The following is a 20588-nucleotide window of genomic DNA, read 5'->3' on the forward strand; positions in this document are numbered from 1 at the left end:
CAGCAGGCAACTTGAAACATAGACTTGTCCTTCAAAAGAGAAGTGTGAAAAGATCAAGTATTTACCACTCATTTTCATGGCATTAGCTGACATCCCATAAAGACTTAATAGTGTGTGTTTCTTAATACAGAGAAGACTCACGGCATAAGGGGGAGAAAAACACAGAAATGGGCGATTTTTGTTTTTTCAAAAAGTCTCAAGCTCAAGTCTATTCTTTAGCCCTCAATACTTGTGTAGTCCAAGGCAAGTTATCCAACCTGAATCTTGATTGCTTCATTTGTAAAAACAGGGAAAAAATAGTGATAATAATAATGCCACCCCTCTTTGGAAAATACAGGGTTGCTATTCAACAAATCTGCTTCCTTTATCCTAGTCACACAAGATGGAGTAACTTGCAGGACTAAGGGGACCTCTCTTGCAGTCAGGTGGTACCATGCAACTGAGTTCTGGCTAATGGAAAGTGGGCAGAAGTGGTGTGTGTCACTTTTAGGCCTGGTCGTAAAAACCTCCTGTGCAACCCTTTCTCTCTCTTCTTCCTATCTGCTGTCAAGACTCAAGGCAGCCTTAGGGACCACAAGCTGAAATTCACATGCCTCCATCACCTTGAGTCCCTGAAAGACTGTAGGGAACATGACCTCTCACTGTGGATTTTATATAAATGAGAAAATAAATTTCTCTTGGGTCAATTTGACATTTTTGTTACAGCAGCTAGCATTCCCTAATTCATATGCCATCTCAAATAGTCATTGAAAGAATTAAGTGAGATGGTACTTGGGTACTATAAAACCTTTTCGACTGTCATTATTATTAAAACCCAACCAATGAGGATCAGTGCACAAAGCTCTTTGGGCACAATTTCTTCATGACCACTGAAAGGATTTTCAAAGGAAGAAATGAGCAAAGATGACATAACATGACAGCAAAGATATTTTTAGATATTTATTTTTTAATCTCACCTCCATTTTTTTTTCCTCCTGAAAAACTAGCAAAATACTTGTGACAACAGCACTCAAACCTAGTTTCCCAGGAGGTGATAGTCCATGCCCAGGAGGAAGGTATTTTTCTCTTTTATTTTTTTTCCTTCCAGAAATCATATTATGTGATCTGATAAGAAGAAAGAATCTTTGCAGTCAGAATTGTACTTAAAAATTCAGGGCAATGCACCCCAATGTTCACTGCAGCACTATTTACAATAGCCAGGACGTGGAAGCAACCTAAGTGTCCCTCAACAGAGGGATGGATAAAGAAGATGTGGTGCATAGATACAATGGAATACTACTCAGCCATAGAAAAGAACAAAATAATGCCATTTGCAGCAACATGGATGGACCTAGAGATTGTCATACTGAATGAAGTAAGTCAGACAGAAAAAGACAAATACTGTACGACATCACTTACATTTGGAGTCTAAAAAGAGGGTATAAATGAACTTATCTGCAAAACAGAAATAGAGTTACAGATGTAGAAAACAAACGTATGGTTACCAGGGTGTAATGGGGGGAGGGATAAACTGGAAGATTGGGATCGACATAAACGCAGTACTATATAAAAAATAGATAACTAATAAAGCCATACTGTATAGCACAGGGAACTCTACTCAGTACTCTGTAATGGCCTATGTGGGAAAAGGATCTATAAAAGAATGGATATATGTATATGCATAACAGATTCACTTTGCTGTACACCTGAAACTAACACAACACTGTACACAACTATGCTTCAATAAAAAAATGTCAGGGCATATGGTCACCATATGAAGCATAGTGAGTTCCTGGTTTCTTTATACTTGATGAAAAAGGCAGACTTTTGGGTAGCAAGCATGGTTCAGAGAGAACAGTTAAGTAGGAGGAGGAGAAAGGATGAGTGGAGATGGAAGAACTGATGCTCGTAAACTCAGGAGACACTCTTTCTGGGAGTGAAGTGGGAGCAGAGTCTGATGTGCTCTGTTAGCTCAACCTTGGGGGAAGCACGTGGGAAGAGTTTGGGAGGGGCTTTGATCTCGGACAAAGAAGGTTGTCAGGAAGAGGAGGGCGTATGTGTGGAAGGGTAACCTGAGCTCCTCCTGCTGACCCTGGCAAACACGTATTAGGTAATAAATACGTAGCTGCAGATCCAAGTTCTCTGGATGAGTCTACACCAGGACTTCAGTTGGAAGGAAGCTCCGACAAGCGGAAAGCAGAAAACTGTACGATGAGAAAAGATGGTTGCTTATCTTCCTAAAACTGAAAAGAGAGATTCAGAGAAGTTCAGTGCCTGGTGCTTGGAGTAGTCTCAAGGTCTTAATGGTCAACAGAAATGTTTGTCTCATTACATGGTTAGGATAGAGTTATTGAGTGAATATTTAGTAATGACTCTGCTTCAGAACGTGGTTGGCACAGACAGCATTTATGGATGGTTTAGGTAAACTGTAACAGTTTAATGGCTTTTGAAAAACATGTCTTTTGAATGACTTAGATCTTTATGAGTCTCCCAGTATCACAAAAACATCATAACTCAAAGATCAAGCTGGGAGAAATCTTGTCTTGCAGATTCATGTTGGGTCTAAAACAGTGTCTAAAACCCCAATCTTCCAGTTTATCCCTCCCCCCTTACACCCTGGTAACCGTAAGTTTGTTTTCTACATCTGTAACTCTATTTCTGTTTTGTAGATAAGTTCATTTATACCCTTTTTTTAGATTCCAAATGTAAGTGTGTGTGTTGTTTTGTGTATGCACACGTGTATATGTGAGGGTTACTGTCCTTTTGGCCTGAGAAAGAAGGCTAATTTCTAAACGAAATAGAAAACTTTCCATTAAATGCTATCAATGTTTGTTAGGAACCCTTGTCTTTGTACCTGATTAAAAAAATGTTTGTCTTTGCCACTAGCTAGCCAATCATTCTTTTCTTTTTGTTAAGGAATGCAGCAGTTCTGAAACATTCTCTGTCTCTCACAATAAATATACCCACCCTGGGAACAGTGGTGGGAAGAACAGATGACAACAAACATCATTAAGAATGAGGCAGGATACACATTTTTGCTCATGGAAACCTTGTGTCAAAAACTGAGAGGCTACATCATTTTCTGAAACTTGGGAGAATACTCCCTCAAAAACACTGTGCCACAATGGATTTAAGAAACTCAGTCTCCATTTTTTAAAAGTTATTTTACTATTGCTTATTTTTATTATAACAGTGATTATGATTTATCGAAAACAGAACTTTAAACTCTATTTTTAAATTCTTCTGGATAGGATGTGAGATTGTTTCCCAAACTATAATTTGTTGGATTAAAAATGTTTTATATATGTAAAAAATGACAAACAAATCAATTTTTTTAAATAAGATTTGGTCAATTAAAATCGGAAATGCCACATGCTTCAATCTCCCCTGAACTTCTTAATGCATATCAGCATGTTGAAGGCTCTGAAAAGTCCTGCAATGTGGAAACTACCTGTCTAAACCTGTAGTTTCTAAAATGTTTTGGCTGCTGAATTCTTTTATCATTCATTTACACTTATTAACATCCTAATGGATGCTATACAACTTTAAACATGGGAATATCTGAGCAAGAGCCCCACCGTGTTATGGATCTGAAGTGAATTCTTTTACATTGCCTTTCTCCAGTGTCTCTGCCCAGTCCAAATATGACCTTGTGCCATCCTACATGAACCACTGTCATGGTCTGTTTTTCAGAGAAGTCAGATCTTAAGCAGTGGCAAAAGTACGTATCTTCAAAATTAATACTGGAAATCCTTTAAAATGCCTTTAGAGTATTCAGCTCTTAACTCAATTTTTTTTTTTTTTTTTGTGGTACGCGGGCCTCTCACTGTTGTGGCCTCTCCCATTGCGGAGCACAGATTCTGGACGCGCAGGCTCAGCGGCCATGGCTCACGGGCCCAGCCGCTCCGTGGCATGTGGTATCTTCCCGGACCAGGGCATGAACCTGTGTCCCCTGCATAGGCAGGCGGACTCTCAACCGCTGCGCCACCAGGGAAGCCCTTAGCTCAAATATTAATGTATATTTGATTTCAATGCACATTAAAGTCTGAGGATCACTGGGTTAATCTGAAAGTCATTCCATAGGAAATTAGGCTGGTTTAATCAAAATTACAATAAAGTACCACCTCACACCAGTCAGAACAGCCATCATTAGAAAGTCTACAAACAACAAATGCTGGAGAGGGTGTGGAGAAAACGGAACCCTCTTACACTGTTGGTGGGAATGTAAGCTGGTGCAGCCACTATGGAAAACAGTATGGAAATTCCTCAAAACACTAAAACTAAACACTCAAATCCAGCAATCCCACTCCTGACATATATCCAGACAAAACTGTAATTTAAAAAGATACATGCACCCCTATGTTCATAGCAGCACTATTCACAATAACTAAGACATGGAAACAACCTAAATGTCCATCAACAGATGAATAGATAAAGAAGATGCGGTATATATATATATACACACAATGGAATACTACTCAGCCATAATAATGAAATAATGCCATTTATAGCAACATGGATAGACCTAGAGATTATCATATTAAGTGAAGTAAGTCAGAGAAAGACAAATACCATATGATATCATTTAATATGTGGAATCTAAAATATGACACAAATGAACTTATCTACAAAACAGAAACAGACTCACAGACACAGAGAACAGACTTGCAGTTGCCAAGAGCAGATGCAAACTAGTATATAGAGAACGGATACACAACAAGGTCCTACTGTAGAGCACAGGGAACTATATTCAATATCCTGAGATAAACCATAACAGAAAAGAACATAAAAAGGAATGTATGTATATGTATAACTGAATCACTTTGCCGTACAGCAGAAATTAACACAACATTGTAAATCCACTATACTTCAATAACAAATAAAAATCAAAGAAAATTAGACTGCTCTTAGCAGATGCTCTGGATTTATCCAGATTGGCTAGGAATACACCTTTTATGGGACTATCTTAAAGAGTTATTCCAAACATTATTTTTTATACTAATTAACAAGATAGAAAAAAATTATACTCTGAGAATAGTACATTCTTAGGAGTCAAAGTTCAACAAACATTCTTGAATATGTGTGAGTGATATTATGATTTTGATTTGCAGACTGAAAAGGCTTCGTGTATTTTTGGTGGGGTGAGTACCCATCTTGTTATCCCCGGTCCCAGGGTGATTGCTCGCCCTGGTATAAGTATTAGTAGCACCCTCAACACTCTCAAAAGTGCGCTTGCTTTAAAGATGTATGATTACTCTTATGAGGCCACGCTGACAAAAGCATCCTAAAATATGGATATATGGACCTTCCATTCTAGGTCTTTTCTATAAGAGAATAAAATGCAAAGCAGGTAGAAGGAGCTATAGAAGGAACAAAAGGAAAGTCTACGTATGGTATTCAAGCCAGGCTACGCAGCTATCAAACCCTTGGTGAATGGGGGCCAGACAGCGAGTTCTGAAGTACTCCTGCTTGTCTGTATCGCTTACTCCAGTTGTTTTCACTATTCAGCTGGTCTCTGCCAGTATGATGTACCAGAGCATGATGTGCCTTGATGGGCAGCCACCGGGCCACAGCTGTTGCTAAATATTTTGAATATCACCTGTGATCGAGCTTCTTTAACTTTATACATGTCAATAGATTTGGTGACGATTCAATGAGACACAGGAGTCCTGTTTGGAGTAGTTAAAATTCTAAAGCCAACACACATATTTAACAACAATAATTGTAAAAAAATAATGTTGTCAACACCTGCTGAAAGTTTACTATGTTTGAGCAGCTGTTACAAGCACTTTCACTTTTCACGACGCTGTGATACAAATATTAGTATTATCCCCACTTTACAAAGGAGGAAACCGAGGCACAACCTAAAAAAGTTGGCCACACAGTGGTGATGTGAATGCAGAATAAATTGAGGCTCATAAAGGCGACATGACTTGCCCCAAAGAACTTAAAAACTAGGCCAGTGAATCTGAAAATAGATTACAGGACTCCTTGTCTTAATTCAGACCCATTAGGACCAACAGTTAGATCCTACTGTGTGCTGGACGAGGGTTACTATTCCACTCAGTTGATTTCCATAACCTAGTCTGGGATGATTTTCTTTCCAAGCCTCACTCACCAGATCTTTAGAAATACACCCAAGAGATCATATAACTGAATTGACTGCTACAAATATGTAATTACAGTCACACTTAATTTGTAAGGAAAAAAATATATATGTGAAAACGTGATTGGACAGCAACTGCTACTTGCCTTACAATTGCTACATATATGTTAAACTATATGTTTATTAAAATATATGTATTTTTAAACTATACTAAATGGGAGATAAATATAATTTTAATACTAAAAAGTAGATAAATGATTTTTGTCTACTTCCACCTATTTAATCTGATTTTAAACATATTTAATCAAAGCATTTGAAAAGCTTATCCAAAAAGCCTTACCATAAATTAAGCATAAATAACTAGCCTCAGCCACTGGTAATAATCTATATACATCCATCATTTAGAAGAAGTTTATTTTGTTCTCTTATAGCGTAAGAATATCCAAATCTGAAAGTGAACAAATAGGGAAGTCTCTGGCTCAAATTTACATTTGTGTTTTTACAGCATAACATTTTGGGGAAAATTCACTTCTGAAATAGGAGAATTCTGAAAGCGGAACTTCATCTAATATGAGCCTTAAAAATAGTAATAAATATTTTGGGACAGTGGCCACGACATTAGGAGAATTATAAGTGGCCCATTATTTATGATGGGTTCTATATCCCATACTGAGGACTTACTATGCACAAGTCACTGTGTTGGTCTTGAAACATGAAAATGAATGAGATTTGGTATCTGATTTCAAGATATTTACATTCTAGTGAGTTGGATATGTCATGTATATAATATTGATACAAGGCATATGATAATTTTAAAACAAATTTATAAGAAACAGTAGAAAGGACAGTTCACTATTGTATGGGATGAAATGTAATAAGGAGGGGAGAAATCAAGAAAGATGAAAATGTGCATGCCCCCACCAACCACCCCACATTATCTAGTATAAGTCCTGTACTTGAAATGTTGGTTCAGTTAATTTGATAGAAGGAGGGGAGGGAGAAAGGGAGGGAGGGGAGGAGGAAGAGAGGAAGGGAAAAATGAAGTAAAAGACTGATGTAAAGGTAAGATGTTGGAAGTGAATCTTGAATAAACAGATGTGGCAGAATGATGGCCGAACACTGTAGGCCAGTGGTATTTGGGAGATGACAAACATGTGAGTTGGGCTACAGAGTAGGGTACACGTGGGGTATGAGGAAGTATGGAAACAGACCATACAGAAAGGGGTTTGGGCTTTATATCTGGTGGGTTATATAGTTGGAGGTTTCTGTGTAGTCATTTCTTTGTAAGACTTTCACTATGCGTTAGAGTCAAGGCTATAATGTGGACCAAGTAGGCTGGTCTGTTCTGTTGCCTCAGTCTTACTGCCCTGCTGGCTTCTCTTGGGTCTCAGCTTTCCCATGCTGCCCTCTCACTGTATCCTAGCCCCCTCAGGCAAGGAATATCCCTTGCTCCAGAAGCATGATTTGGTGGGATGGAAAGAGCATGGTTCAGGCAGACTTTGTTTCCAAATTCTGGTTCTACCTTTTGGATAACTGGACAAGTTTCTCAAACTTTCTGAGCCTCAATTACCTGCAAAATTGGGATAATAATACTGACCTTTTAAAAGTAATGAGATATTTTTACTTTATACTCATTGAACTGGCAAAAATTAGAAATAACAAAAATAATGATTGCTGATGGAAATACGAATTGTTATAGTCTTTTGGGAAAGCAGTTTGGCAGTATCTGTTAAAAACACATACTCCTCAAAGAACTCACACTTTTGGAATCTTTCCCATGCAAAAAAAAAGCACTGCTTGTAAAGATACATGGGAAAAAGACATCTATTGCAGCATTGTTTGTATGGCAATAAAGTGGGAAGAAAGTGCTTGCTCATCACAGTGTAATGGTTGAATAAATTATAGTGCATCCAAGCTATGGAATATCACTTGAGCTTTAAAATGGATAAATTAGATCTACACAAATGACTTGGAGGGATTTCCACAAAGTTTTTCTGTCTGTTAAAAACAAGTGCATAGAATATGATACAGTTTTTATAAAATAAATACATACATTTAACAATGGCTAAAAATTTTGTGCCTCTTACTGTGTATCAGATACTCCTTGACATGTTTAAGGGGATTGACTTGTTTTAATGTTCAGTATCCTGTGATGGAGGTGTTATTATCACCCCCATTTCACATATGAGGAAACTGAGGCGCACAGAGACTAAGTAATTTGCCCAAGGTCACACAGGTCAGAGGAGAGCTGGAATCTGGACTCCGGAAGTTAAAGTCAGAGACCAGATTCTTAATCAGCGTGTCTTACTCTCTGAATAACTGGAAGGTGGGAAGTAAACAAACAAGATAAAAGGGAAATTACATTAAAATAAAAGGGAACAAACAAGATAAAAGGGAAATTACACTAAAATAAAAGGGAACAAACAAGATAAAAGGGAAATTACATTAAAATCATATGATGGAGTTATATACAATTTTATGTGGGTGTGTATATTCAGAAAGTGATGCATGAAGGAATGGTCCCCGAAATGTGGATGGTAGTTATCTCAGGGAGCTGTGATTGCACATGTGTTTTTATTCTATTCCTTATATGCCCTTTAATTATTTGAATTTCCTACAATGAACATATATTATTTAAAGAATCAAAAAAGGGAATAAACTCTATTCATTGTAGACAAAAAAAGATTTGTATGCATTTTTTAATTTATTTGGGTTTTCTTACAGGAATGATCATGAACATCTACAAAGTTAAAAGCATGTTCCTGGCCAGTATAGAATTTAAAACTGAAACCAAAGAAACGACTCAAAATGGAAATTGGGTAAGTAAATTTTGGTCTTTTGCTTATTGGAATATACAATTAAATAACATTAGACTATCAAAAGACATGGAAAAAATTTCACAATCTATTGCTACATCCAAAAGACAATTTCAAACTAGTATACACTGCAGAATACCCTAAAAAAACTTCATATATATATATGTGTGGTAGCTTAGAAAACGTCTGGAAGTTTATATACCAGCATACTACATATGCTTATTTCTGGGGATTGAGATTATGAGTGATATTTTTCATTTCTTCTTTTGCTTATTTTTTCATTTAATAAACACACATTACTTTTAAAATAATAAATGTAAGCAATAAAAAATATCTCAATATTTTCCCTAGTAAATCAACGAAAAATCAAGATATCATCCTGAGGAACTGATCATAGATACACACCCAGATTTATCTAAAATGTATATACTGCATTTCTCTATTATTTATAATAGAGAGAAAAACTGTAAATAACTAAATCTAACATTAGGACACTGGTTATGTAAACTGTGGGACAACCATATGGTGAAATATTATGCCTCCAATAAAAAGCATGCCTTTGAGAAATTTTTAAAGACATGGGAAAATATTCATGGTATCTTGCTAACTGAAAAAATAGGACTTCTTGGGTTTTTTTTTTTTTTTACAGTTTAAACCTTAAAGGGAAAATCATTATATGCCTTTACATTTTATACTTTTCTGCATTTAAAAATACTTTACAATAAATATGCATTATCTTACAAGTAGAAAAATAAATGTTATTTTAAAATAGAATAAAATACTATCGTTTTTGAGGATTATGTAAGATCATGCAAGTATTAGCCACGGGAATCAACACTGATAAAACAGTTCTCCTCTCCCCACCCACCGCGGACACCTTTCTCTCTCTCCTTCCTGACTCTCAGGTTACCTTTTTGTGAAATGAAAAATAGATTGTACAGAAATGTAAAGCGCTGAGCACACACTCCATATATCTTAGTTCTTTCCCCTTCACTGAACTACCAGAGGGCAGCGGCTCTCATTCCACCTTTCAGACTCTTACCATCCAAGAGTGATAGCCCTGGGTGTCACGGTGTATCCAGACACTGCATCGATGAAGATCTAGGACAGGGGACAGCTCTGTCCCACGGTGGTGGGTAGCGGGGAGGATGCTTATAGGGTGATAATGGATTTCTAGAATAGGGAAAGGACTAAAAAGAATCCTATTAGGGAAGCCTGAGGGGAATTTCATAGGTGGCCCAATGTTTTGTTTCTCTCCAACGATTTAGACAAGGAATAGAACAGAATCTTCTGGAGTCGACACCACTGGCCCAGGCCTACAGCTACCCGTGGTTGGGAGCATTTATGCTCATCTCTTGCACGTTCCTGAATCCGATTCCTCATATAGAACCCCATCCTTTCTTTGCTGTCCTCTTCGGCAAGGCTGACTCTTGCTGGAGCTTTCCCCCTATCCTACAGAAATTTTGACCTGTAGGAGGCCTGAAACTAGATTAAGGGTTAATGTGTCCTTTGCCAAGTGACATCCCACTTTGTAAACAGCAGACAGCAATGCCATGACTTACGCCGACCTCCAAAGGAATGCTAGCTCAAGTGTGCATGCACCCGAGCATTAGTTGATTTTGTTAATATTAATGAGCATATGATTTGGTCTAGTTGCCCTTTAAATTCAAATTAGGCACTGATTAAATAATAAGACAGCAGAATCAGGATGTGTTTAAACAGCACTTCCCCCCTCCCCGCCCCCCCCAGTAAGGTGCCTTGGTCTTGGGTGTGAGTGAAGATGAGCTATTAAGAGTGTTGAGATAACAGAACAGAGTTTTCCTTGAATTAAGCAGACTGACCATATCTTAAATAATGATGATGATAAAGATAATAATAACTCTGCAGCAGTTTCAACCAGAATACTTGATATTCCTAATACAAATTTTACTCCTGGGTTTATAGCCTCTCCATCTGATTGCCTCTATATTTGTTAACTTAAATAGCCTTCACATTTGTACTCCTGGGTTTGTTTTTAAGGATTTAAAGCGTAAACTACCATTAAATCAATAATTGGAATATTTTTACCAGTAGAGAAAGAAATCTCTCAATAGATAAGTGTATGCCCTATTTTATAAAGGACCTCAGAGCTCCTATCAACCAACAGATACTTTCTCAGGTTTCTTTACCTTGGAGTTCATTTCTATTCAGTCCTGGCTGCTGCATCCCTGGCATGCACCCCTTGTGTGGATGAATTATTCAGCGGCATTCCTCCTTCTCACATCTCCTCCACCCAACTCAACTCCTGCCCACCCGAAGGCTGTGATGAGTCATTGGGAACAGGTGTCCTCCGTCTGGAGCTCACAATCTAGCTCTTGATCCATAAGCCAATCAGCTGTACCTCCTTCTGTTAGCAGCTTGCACTGTTAGCTGTTATGTGGGGTAAATGGGCAATAAACATCCATTCTTGGTACCCAGTGGGGAATATGTCTAGAACATTTGAACAAAATCGCTGGCCTAAGGAGACACCCCCAAAGACCCTTCCTCTTGAAATTCTTCAACTTTCACATATCTGTTTTAATTTTTTAAAAATCTTATCTCCCAAACCAAGTGACATTAGCCAGCTCATTTTTTCTTTTGTTTTTAGTCCTTGTACGCTAGAGGACACGAATTTCCTGTGGGAGCCAAAATTATAACAAATACAAAGCCAGCCAACCAACAAGCAAAGCTGAAAATAAATAATGAGGCTCAAAATCTTTGGGAATTATATTGGAAAGAATACTAAAAAAAGGCCAGTCCATAATATTCGTGATTCCAAGACTTAAGAAGAAGACGCTGGGTCAGGAGCAAAGCCTGGAAACAAAGACAAGAGAGCAAGGGCCCCTTGAAGAACTTTGGTCAGCAAAAATATTCTGCACTTAAACTGGAGAGTGTAATAAGCATTTTTATAAGCAGCCTTATAGCTGCAGAGCTCATAAATAGCCCAGATGTCACCAAGGAGATACATTTCTGCATGAAACTTATAATGGTGAATGTTTGAAATGAATTCTCAACATATATGAATGCCTTTTAACCTCGTCATGACCTTAATCTCGGAGGCTCTCGATGGCAAATTCATTCATTTTTCATTCTAAGCTATGTATCTATCAATCAAGCTATGTATCTATCTCCACACTTGCAGTTCTGTAAGCAACAGATGCTTGGCCTAAGCGTTGTAGTGATAATCCGTTAAAACAGTGGTCTTCTGTACATGCTATTTCAGAAGGAAAAGGCAAAAATCATAACCTGTATATTCTATTTTTAATGGAAACTGGATCACTTGTTAATGTGGATTTCAAAATTCTTTTCCTTAGATCCAGAGGTTGATGGATATTAATAATGTATTTTGGTAAAAACTTCACATTTAGTCTTATTAGGAAATTGCATTTGTGATATGTGACAGAACTCGTTGGAGTTACCACCATTAAAAGTTTCATGTAAAAAAACAAAACAAAACATCTAAAAGTGTTCCGAGAAATTGATCCTGGCAGGAGCAATTAATGGTGTGAGATCCTAAAAGCATGAAGAAACACCACAGTGTGTTTCTATAAGGGTGTGATATCTCCAAACCAAACAACTCTACAGGAAAAATCTCAGTTTGAAGCACTTAAATTAGATTATTTCTTCTGTTTCCTAAACTCTGCCATTCCACTTCAGGACACTGAAAAATCTGTATCACAGCCTAAATGACTGTGATGTCCGAATTTATTTGCTTAGGATAAACACCGCTCTTTGCCTTTTCACTCAGGTTTATTTCTCTCTCTAAGATGACCTAGAGTTAATTATGAGAACCTAGGTGATCTAACATGGTTTACATTTTTAGATATTCCAAAGAATTTTAAAACCAGGGATGTCGGAACACATATCTGAGTAGTATGAAGTGAGGTGCCAAGGGATTCAGTAAAAAAGTGACAATGAACTAGAAAAAGACCACCAAAAGCAACAGTATGGTGGATGCTGTGTTGGGCCACCCGCATCCTCCTTCAGGAAGGAAGAGCTCACTCTCCCAGTTGCAGGCATCCCTCATCCCTCTCAAGCTTCCAGGATCACCCCAGCAGAAGAGAGTTGCTTCATCCAAGGCCACACCCCTTCCCAAGGCAGCCAATGACAGATGACTTATCAAATGGGAGGTTTTAATAGCCAGACTCTCTCATCCCAACTGGACATCTCAGAATGGTCATGTCAGCTTCAGACCATCTCTGGCTTCTGTTGAGGATGCCTTGTAGTTCAGTTTCTCCCTTTACCCAGTTCTGCATTCTTCCCTTTCCTTTCACAGGTGTTGATTCCAAGAGCTCCCCCTAATAAATGTCAGCTCCCTAATCTCCATCACAGTCTGTTTCCTGGGGAGCCCAGTCTGCATAGGTACCAGGTAAACAGTTTGAGCAATGGATGTGTATTATTGTATTCTGTGAGGTAAATACAGTTTCTATTCCCATTCTACAGAGGAGAAAAGTGAAGCACAAAGGAGTTAGTTACTTGTCATTACTTGTTAATTCCTTGTTAAGTACTTGAATTCCTTGTCAAAAATTACATACATTTCCAGTGGTAGAGACAGGATTTAAGCCTCAACCATCTGGTCCCAGAGTTCACAATCTTAGCAACTACCCTCCCTACACAGGACACCTCACTTAGAAAAACTGTTTACAGGCAACATGAAATGAAATGAATGATGCAAACAGTTGACTATTATTTTTAAAACCACTTTGATTTTCTAAACATTGATTCCAGGAGTAGCTAATATCAGTCTTAAGTATGGATATATTTTCATATCACTCCCAACTGAAGAAATGCATTCAGCGTGTTTACCTAAAAGTTCCAAGTGTATCACATGGTTTACCAGATATCCATTTGTACAAATGTGACAATCTCGTCTACCATTCTAGAAGGGTTTTTAGTAGTTATCAATGACAGATATAAAACAATGTTACTTGTGTGTGTGTGTGTGTGTGTGTGTGTGTGTGTGTGTGTGTGGACAGTTAATCAGGAGGGAAAGAAAATAAATGATGATTTCATTTTCCTTTAGATAGTATATATCTTTAAAACTCTATTATCTGCACATGAATGTCCCCACTATTTCTCCCTCACATTTTCTCCTAGAACCTACATAAATTTTTCTTTTACTTTTTTATTCTTCTAAAGATACTTGGGTCAGCAACATTTTCTCATAGTAACTGTCCATAGAGTGAGGAATGATGTTCTTGCCAAAGATTTATTTTCAAGGCTGCCTTTCAAACATTTCTTCTTTCTTATTCTGTCTAGATAATGGAGTTCTCTGGTAGACAGTTCTCAAATGAAGCCATGCCTGACAAGTAGCTGTAAACAGCCTAATTCTGGTGTTTCAAATAAACATCTTTAAACGTAATTTCTCCAATCATTCTATTGTTTCATGAACAGTTACTTTACAGAGGAACAAATGTAAATGGAGATATAAATTCTGAAAATGGTAGGTATGGAATAAAACAGAGGGGGTTGGATATCTATGTTGGAAATAGAGATGCTTAAAGAGAATTGGATAGATTTGCACACTGCTTCATTTTCCCATACAAATAAAACCCAAACGGTTTTCTAAGAGTTTGTGATTTTCAGATGTATAAGTGGCCTCATACCTTCATCTTTACAGACTTCAGCTGCCTCTCCTGAAGAAGGGTTGGGCACGGTGGCAGCGCTGGCACCATCTATAAGGCAGAAAGAGAAACACTGTCTCAGAGCCAAATACTGTCAGGTTGGAGCTTCCCTTCCCACCTCACCTCCTACTCTACCGAAGGAAGCAGGAGCCTGTTTCATGCTCTAATACACTGAATGGTCTTTGAAGGGGCTTGGGTTTGTAACTCTCTTCTACGATTAATGGAACAAAACCCCTTCAGTTAAGACAGAGCCTGATGAACTACAAACTATCTTTTTGGTGAAGAAGACTGTTTGTTTGGTAGTATTATACTTTGGCATTTTGTTTCTTCCCTACCTCTAGAAGAATGGTACATTATTTTTCTTAGTAAAAGACTGTGAAAGAAAGTATATCCTTGCAAGTTTCTACAAAGTGCTTTTATGTGTGTGTTTTTAAAGTTTGGCTTTTCTTAGCACAGCACTTCTATTCCATTAGGCCAGGCTGTCAAGCTGTAGGGAGCACATCTGATGGCTGTCAGAGAAAAGGTCCAGGAGAAGGGGTCATTTGTAGGAAAGCACCAAAAGCCGTTTGGTGATTTCATGTCAGCCAAGCACAGAGTGGCGACTAAGGAACTTGGAGGTCCGTGCCTGGGCCTCACAGCAGCAACTAACCTCGTCAGAGCTGGACGTTCTTAATATTATCAGCACCCCAGTGACTCCACTAGCATTTGGGCTCCAGGATAATAACTAACTTACTAACACTAAAATAGTATATTTAAGACAGGGAGGGCTATCAAAATCATTTGGAATGGTTAATACTTGACAAATGGAAAAGGAATATATACATTTTTTTCATGCAGTAACAAGGTTATGGAACTAAAGATAACTCATACACGCATGGTGACTAACACACATTTAAAGGCTAATCGGATATCTTCTAGTATATCCTTCGTCCATAAGGTATATGACTGTTACTTTTAGGTCATGCCTCTATCAGAACAGAGAGTAAGATTTTTGGTAGGGAGATAACTGGAGATGAATCACTTCCTTCTGTTAGATGACAAACTCCTATTAACATCAAAAGAACACACTACAGACTTTCAACCTTGCCTTGATGTCACATCACCCCATTTCTCTGCTTCCCTTCACGGCAGAACTCCCTAAAAGAGAAGTCCATGTTATTGCTCTGGACTTCCTCATCTCACGGTCTCTCCATGAAGCACTCCAACTGGCTTCGTCGATCCTCCTTGAAGTAGTCTCTTATCAAAGGTGTCAATGACCTCACTTTGCCAAATCCAATGGTCATTTCTCCTTTCTTATCTTCCTGGACTCCTCAGGAGCATTTCAGAGTCTACTCTGTTCTTTCTGAAACACTTTCTTGCTGTGGCTGTTCCTTCTCCCCTGGTGCCACGTGTCTAGAGGCCATGGTGTCCCAGGCCTCACTGTTCTCCTTATTTACATGTTCTCTCTAGTGAATCTCACCCAGTCACATGGTTTTAAGTATCATTTCTCTGACAGTGACTCCCAAGCCTGTATCTCTGGTCCACACCTCTCCCTAGAAATCCAGACTCAGATACCTAATTGGCTTCTTGACATCCCATATGGCCAAGAGTCCTCTTGAATTTACCACGGCCAAAACTGAACTATTAACTCTATTAATAAAAACTGCCCTGTGGCCAGTCTTTCATACATCGGTAAGTGGCACCATCATCCATGTAGTTACTGATGCTAAAAACCTAGGATGTAGCCTGGATTCTTCTTTTCCCTATGCCCTAGATCCAATCCATCAGCACATCTTGTTACTTCTACCTCTAGAACAAAACACATCAGGCCATTTTGTCTCCGTTTCCAGAAACCTCCATCACTGCTTTCCTGCTATAGTCTTTCAATTGGTCTCACTTTTGTTCTTTTGACACGTTTTCACTCACAGGCAGAGTGAGCTTGTTAAAACAGATTAGGTCCCTCTACCACTAACAACCTTCCATTGGCTTCTCCTTGTAGTTCTAACAAAATCAAATCTTATGCAGTCAGACATAACCTGGCCCTATGATATCTTCCCAAACCTCGCACCATGTTCTCCCTCATCCATCACGCTCCAGCCACTCTGAACTTCCTTCTCCAACCTGTTAAAATCGGCCTGAAATCATTTGCATTATCTGGACCCTCCATCTGAAATGCTCTCCCGCCATTTCATCATTGAGATTTCACTTTAATTACTGCTCCCTCAGGGAGTCCTCCCCGAGTCCAGCCAACGGAAAGTTGCCTTCTCAGGATTCCTTCTACATTACCTCATTTCTCCACAATGCATTTGTCACTATCATACTTTTTTTAAATTGTTTATTTTTGGATCACTGCCACCAGAATATAAGTTTCAAGGAAGCAAAGAAGTTGTCTTTATTGCTTGCTGCCCTATTTCGGTGTCCAGAACAGTGCCTGGGTCACAGCAAAGCCCGGAGAGGTATTGGTTAAATGGCTGTTTGAGGAATAGGACCTACCACTTTGATATGATCATGACAGCAGTCAGAACTGCTGGATTATGCTGGTTTGAGATTGTGCTTTTTGCGTGATATGGAAGAGGCCTGCAGAGTCATGTAGCTAGAATTGAAGCTGGACATTCTATCAAATGAAAGGAAGCTACTTTTATTTTGGAAGAATAACAGTAGGTCAGAAGGACTTGAATGACCAGAACTGCATCTCTGACTTCTCTGATCTTGGATTCGGGACGCAGAGCAGACACAACAATGTATGCTGACACTGGCCAAGAGCATAGACGAATCCTGCCATTGGACTCTGTGCCGGCCACTTAGAAAAGCAAGAAGAGCTCCTCAGGGGTGCATTTAGGAACCTTCTCTACCATGAGAGGCACCCATATTGTGGTGGTGATGCTGTCCATCCAGGAGGTGGAGAAGAGAGCTTGTATTCTACCACTCTCTCCTAACAGGCAAGATGGTCCTAAATCCATAAAGACACTGCCTGTTCTCAACTGATTAGGGGAAGAGAGATGAATAAATAAAAAGCAGGCAGGTGTGTGTGCATGTCTGTATGTGTGTGCCCGTGTATGTGTATACGTGTGTGTGTGTGAACAGGGGTGGCAGAAATCTATGTCGATAAAGACAGTTTGGGACAGAGCAGTGAACGAATAACACCTGGAAAACCACAATATTCAGAGAATGGCCTCAGCTGTCAGCAGCTAGTTGATTAATACCCATCAGCCCCAAACAGTAAAAACAGTGACAGCTTTTCACAGAAGACTCATCTTCCACGGAGCATAATGGTGTGGTGGCCGGGAGCTGGGGGCGATGGTAATGTGGATGACAACAGTTTTCTGTATTAGAAATTCATTCCATTGCAAGGACTACACTTTAGCAAAGGGAGCCAACTGACCCAGTGGCAGGTACACAAGGTCCTTGCTGCCTTGCTTCAGTGCCTTCTCTGATTGGCCTTCTTCAATTCCATCTTCCAGGTTAATAGTAAAAGCTTTCAGTTCTCTAGCAAAAGTTCCAAGGTTAATGCAGGAACTTTTCAGTGAAAAACTTATCACACTACCTGGTTTATTTCTAAGAGCCCAGCATATGGTTTAGGATGCGGCAAGGCACATGAGCAGAGCCCACTATTTCAAAGATGCCCCATCCGTTGGGCTCATTAGAACCAGAAGAATGACTTGGAAAATAGAAAGAAGAAGGAAATTTTTATTTTGGTGGTTATGTTGACAACTGCAAAATTGTGTGAATCATTCTTTTTTTTTTTTTCTTTTTTCTTTTTTCGGTACGCGGGCCTCTCACTGTTGTGGCGCACAGGCTCCGGACGCACAGGCTCAGCGGCCATGGCTCACGGGCCTAGCTGCTCCACGGCATGTGGGATCTTCCCGGACCGGGGCACGAACCCGTGTCCCCTGCATCAGCAGGCGGACTCTCGACCACTGCGCCACCAGGGAAGCCCTGTGAATCATTCTTTTAAAGGAGAGCATGCCTGAGTACAAAAGTGGGGAGGAAGAAAAGATAAACCTAAGGAGATGACAATCTCTATTGAGTCTTAAGTGCCATTTTATTTTAAAAAGTTCAATTTATAATCTACAGTAGAAGATCTCTAAGCATTCCATTGGCTCATCTGTTCTGCAGTGAACAGAGTTGATGTCAGGAAGGCTTTGGATCTCATTGAGCTCTGGGTGTGGGGTAGTAAGCCTCTGTCACTCCTCACACCATCATCTACAACATACAGAGAAATGACCAGAAGCACGGCTCTTCAAAATTTAATGTAAAACAGTAAAGCACACTCCATTCATTGTGGAAGGAAAGCCTCTGATATATTTCCTGTGAATTTTTAAAAATTAATTTTGTTTGTTTGTTTGTTTGCTCCCTGTGGCATGCGGGATCTTAGTTCCCCGACCAGGGATGGAACCCACGCCCCCTGCATTGGGAGCACAGAGTCCCAACCACCGGACCACCAGGGAAGTCCCCCTGTGAATGTTTTTCATTTCATTTTTTCCTCCAAACGAAATCTGCTGAGTTTGACCTGCCCTCAGTCAGCCCAGCTCTGACACTGTCCTTCCAACCTCTGCCCATCCCGCTTAGAGCATCACTGAGCAAACTGCGATCACACGGGAGAAAAGTGGGGCTGGTGATTGAGACCTGAGAGGGAGGGTACCCTTCTGATTGGTGAGCCTGACACTTGTAGTTAACAGGGTTGGTGGCTTCCTGAGGGAGACCTGAACGAATATTGATATTAACCTGGTGAAACGGTATAAATATTTTCAGAAAAGGGCACTAAGTAAAGCCATGTCCCCCTCTGGGAATGAGGCCCAGGGGACGCCTCAAAAGAAATCTGAGCTCACCTGCTTCTTGGCCCTGCCCTTCCATTTCTTTGGCACTTGGCTTTTCCTGTGGACCGTTCTCATCTTTCAAGAAAAGCGCAGAGGAAAAAAAAAATATACATCAAGTCAGTTTATGAAATATCTCTTTATGGCTAATATGCAGCACTGAAATTAATTGTAACCAGTGTAGCATGACTCCCCATAAAGCGAGGCAGAGAGATGAATCAGAGGCGTGAAACAGAAAAATTACCTACATAAATAGGTGTATTTATCCTTGTCCCTTCTCACAGGATTTGCTTGGTGGAAAGTTGAACTGCAGTAAACAAAATTCACTCAGCAGTTCCAGTAACATCCCTCCCCTTGCACAACATTTCCCAAAATGCAATACAAATTTTAATTCCAATCTGCTTTTTTTCCTTGACTCAAGCAATATGCACTGTGTAAGGAAACTTGGTTGATTACGTTCCTATGCCCTTTATTTCCCTGTTTGTTGTACGTTGCAAAAGAACCCCTATTTTTACTTAATTTTTTAGACATTTACTTACATTTTACATATGACAGTCTAACATATCTATGCTCTGAAATATTCTGTGTTGAACAGATTATGCTGGTCAAGTTTATGCCATAGTACATATCTCCTTGAAAAATTAATAACTGGACAGGTATAATGGTGGCTATATATTAGAAACTAGCTAAAAACTTCCCTTTGGCTTAAAATATATAATATATATCTGTGGATTTATGTGTAGAAAAAAATTAACTCTTCAAAGGCAAATAAAGGCATCATTTTATAATTCATTGCTGGGAGGGTTTCCAAGTCTCTGTGTTTGGAAACATCTTTTTAAATGATAAAACATAAGAGATGTCGTTAAAGTACAGAAAACAGAGAAGCAGATGTTATCAGCACATATCACTATGGGTTAAAGATGGCCACAGATCCTTGTCTCTCAAGAAGTGGAATCTATTTCTTGTCTCCTTAAATTCGAGCCGGTTCTGTGACTTGTTTAGACCAGTGAAATGTGTAAGTGATGTCTGGGCCCCCCCAAGCCAAGGCCTCAGAGGACTATAGCAGGTTCCACTTTCTCCCTCTGGGAATCCAGCCACCCTGCTGTGAAGACACTCAGATTAGCCTCCCAGGTGGAGAGGGGTACATGGAGCAGCACAGAGGGGCCAGACATATGCGTGAAGCCTCTTCCCACCTTCCAACCCAGGCCTGCTGCCAGCCGAATGCCCCCAAGTGATGACATCAGCCAAGGCC

At 39.4% G+C, this 20588-nt stretch overlaps 1 protein-coding gene across 1 annotated transcript in view; it reads right to left on the reverse strand.

Annotated features, from left to right (window-relative positions):
- Positions 1 to 20588, reverse strand: part of MACROD2 (mono-ADP ribosylhydrolase 2) — a 1987750-nt gene that overhangs the window by 110306 nt on the left and 1856856 nt on the right. Inside the window, exons 12-13 of the mRNA XM_022594140.2 lie at positions 19352 to 19414; positions 14526 to 14594 (exon numbers count right to left, since the gene is read on the reverse strand). Coding sequence (XP_022449848.1) covers positions 14526 to 14594; positions 19352 to 19414 — 132 coding nt within the window. The remainder of the gene's footprint in view (positions 1 to 14525; positions 14595 to 19351; positions 19415 to 20588) is intronic.

The sequence above is a fragment of the Delphinapterus leucas genome, chromosome 15 (genome assembly GCF_059928025.1).
Source record: "Delphinapterus leucas isolate spDelLeu-1000000601 "Yukka" chromosome 15, BTC_Dleu_Yukka2, whole genome shotgun sequence".
Taxonomy (NCBI): Eukaryota; Metazoa; Chordata; class Mammalia; order Artiodactyla; family Monodontidae; genus Delphinapterus; species Delphinapterus leucas.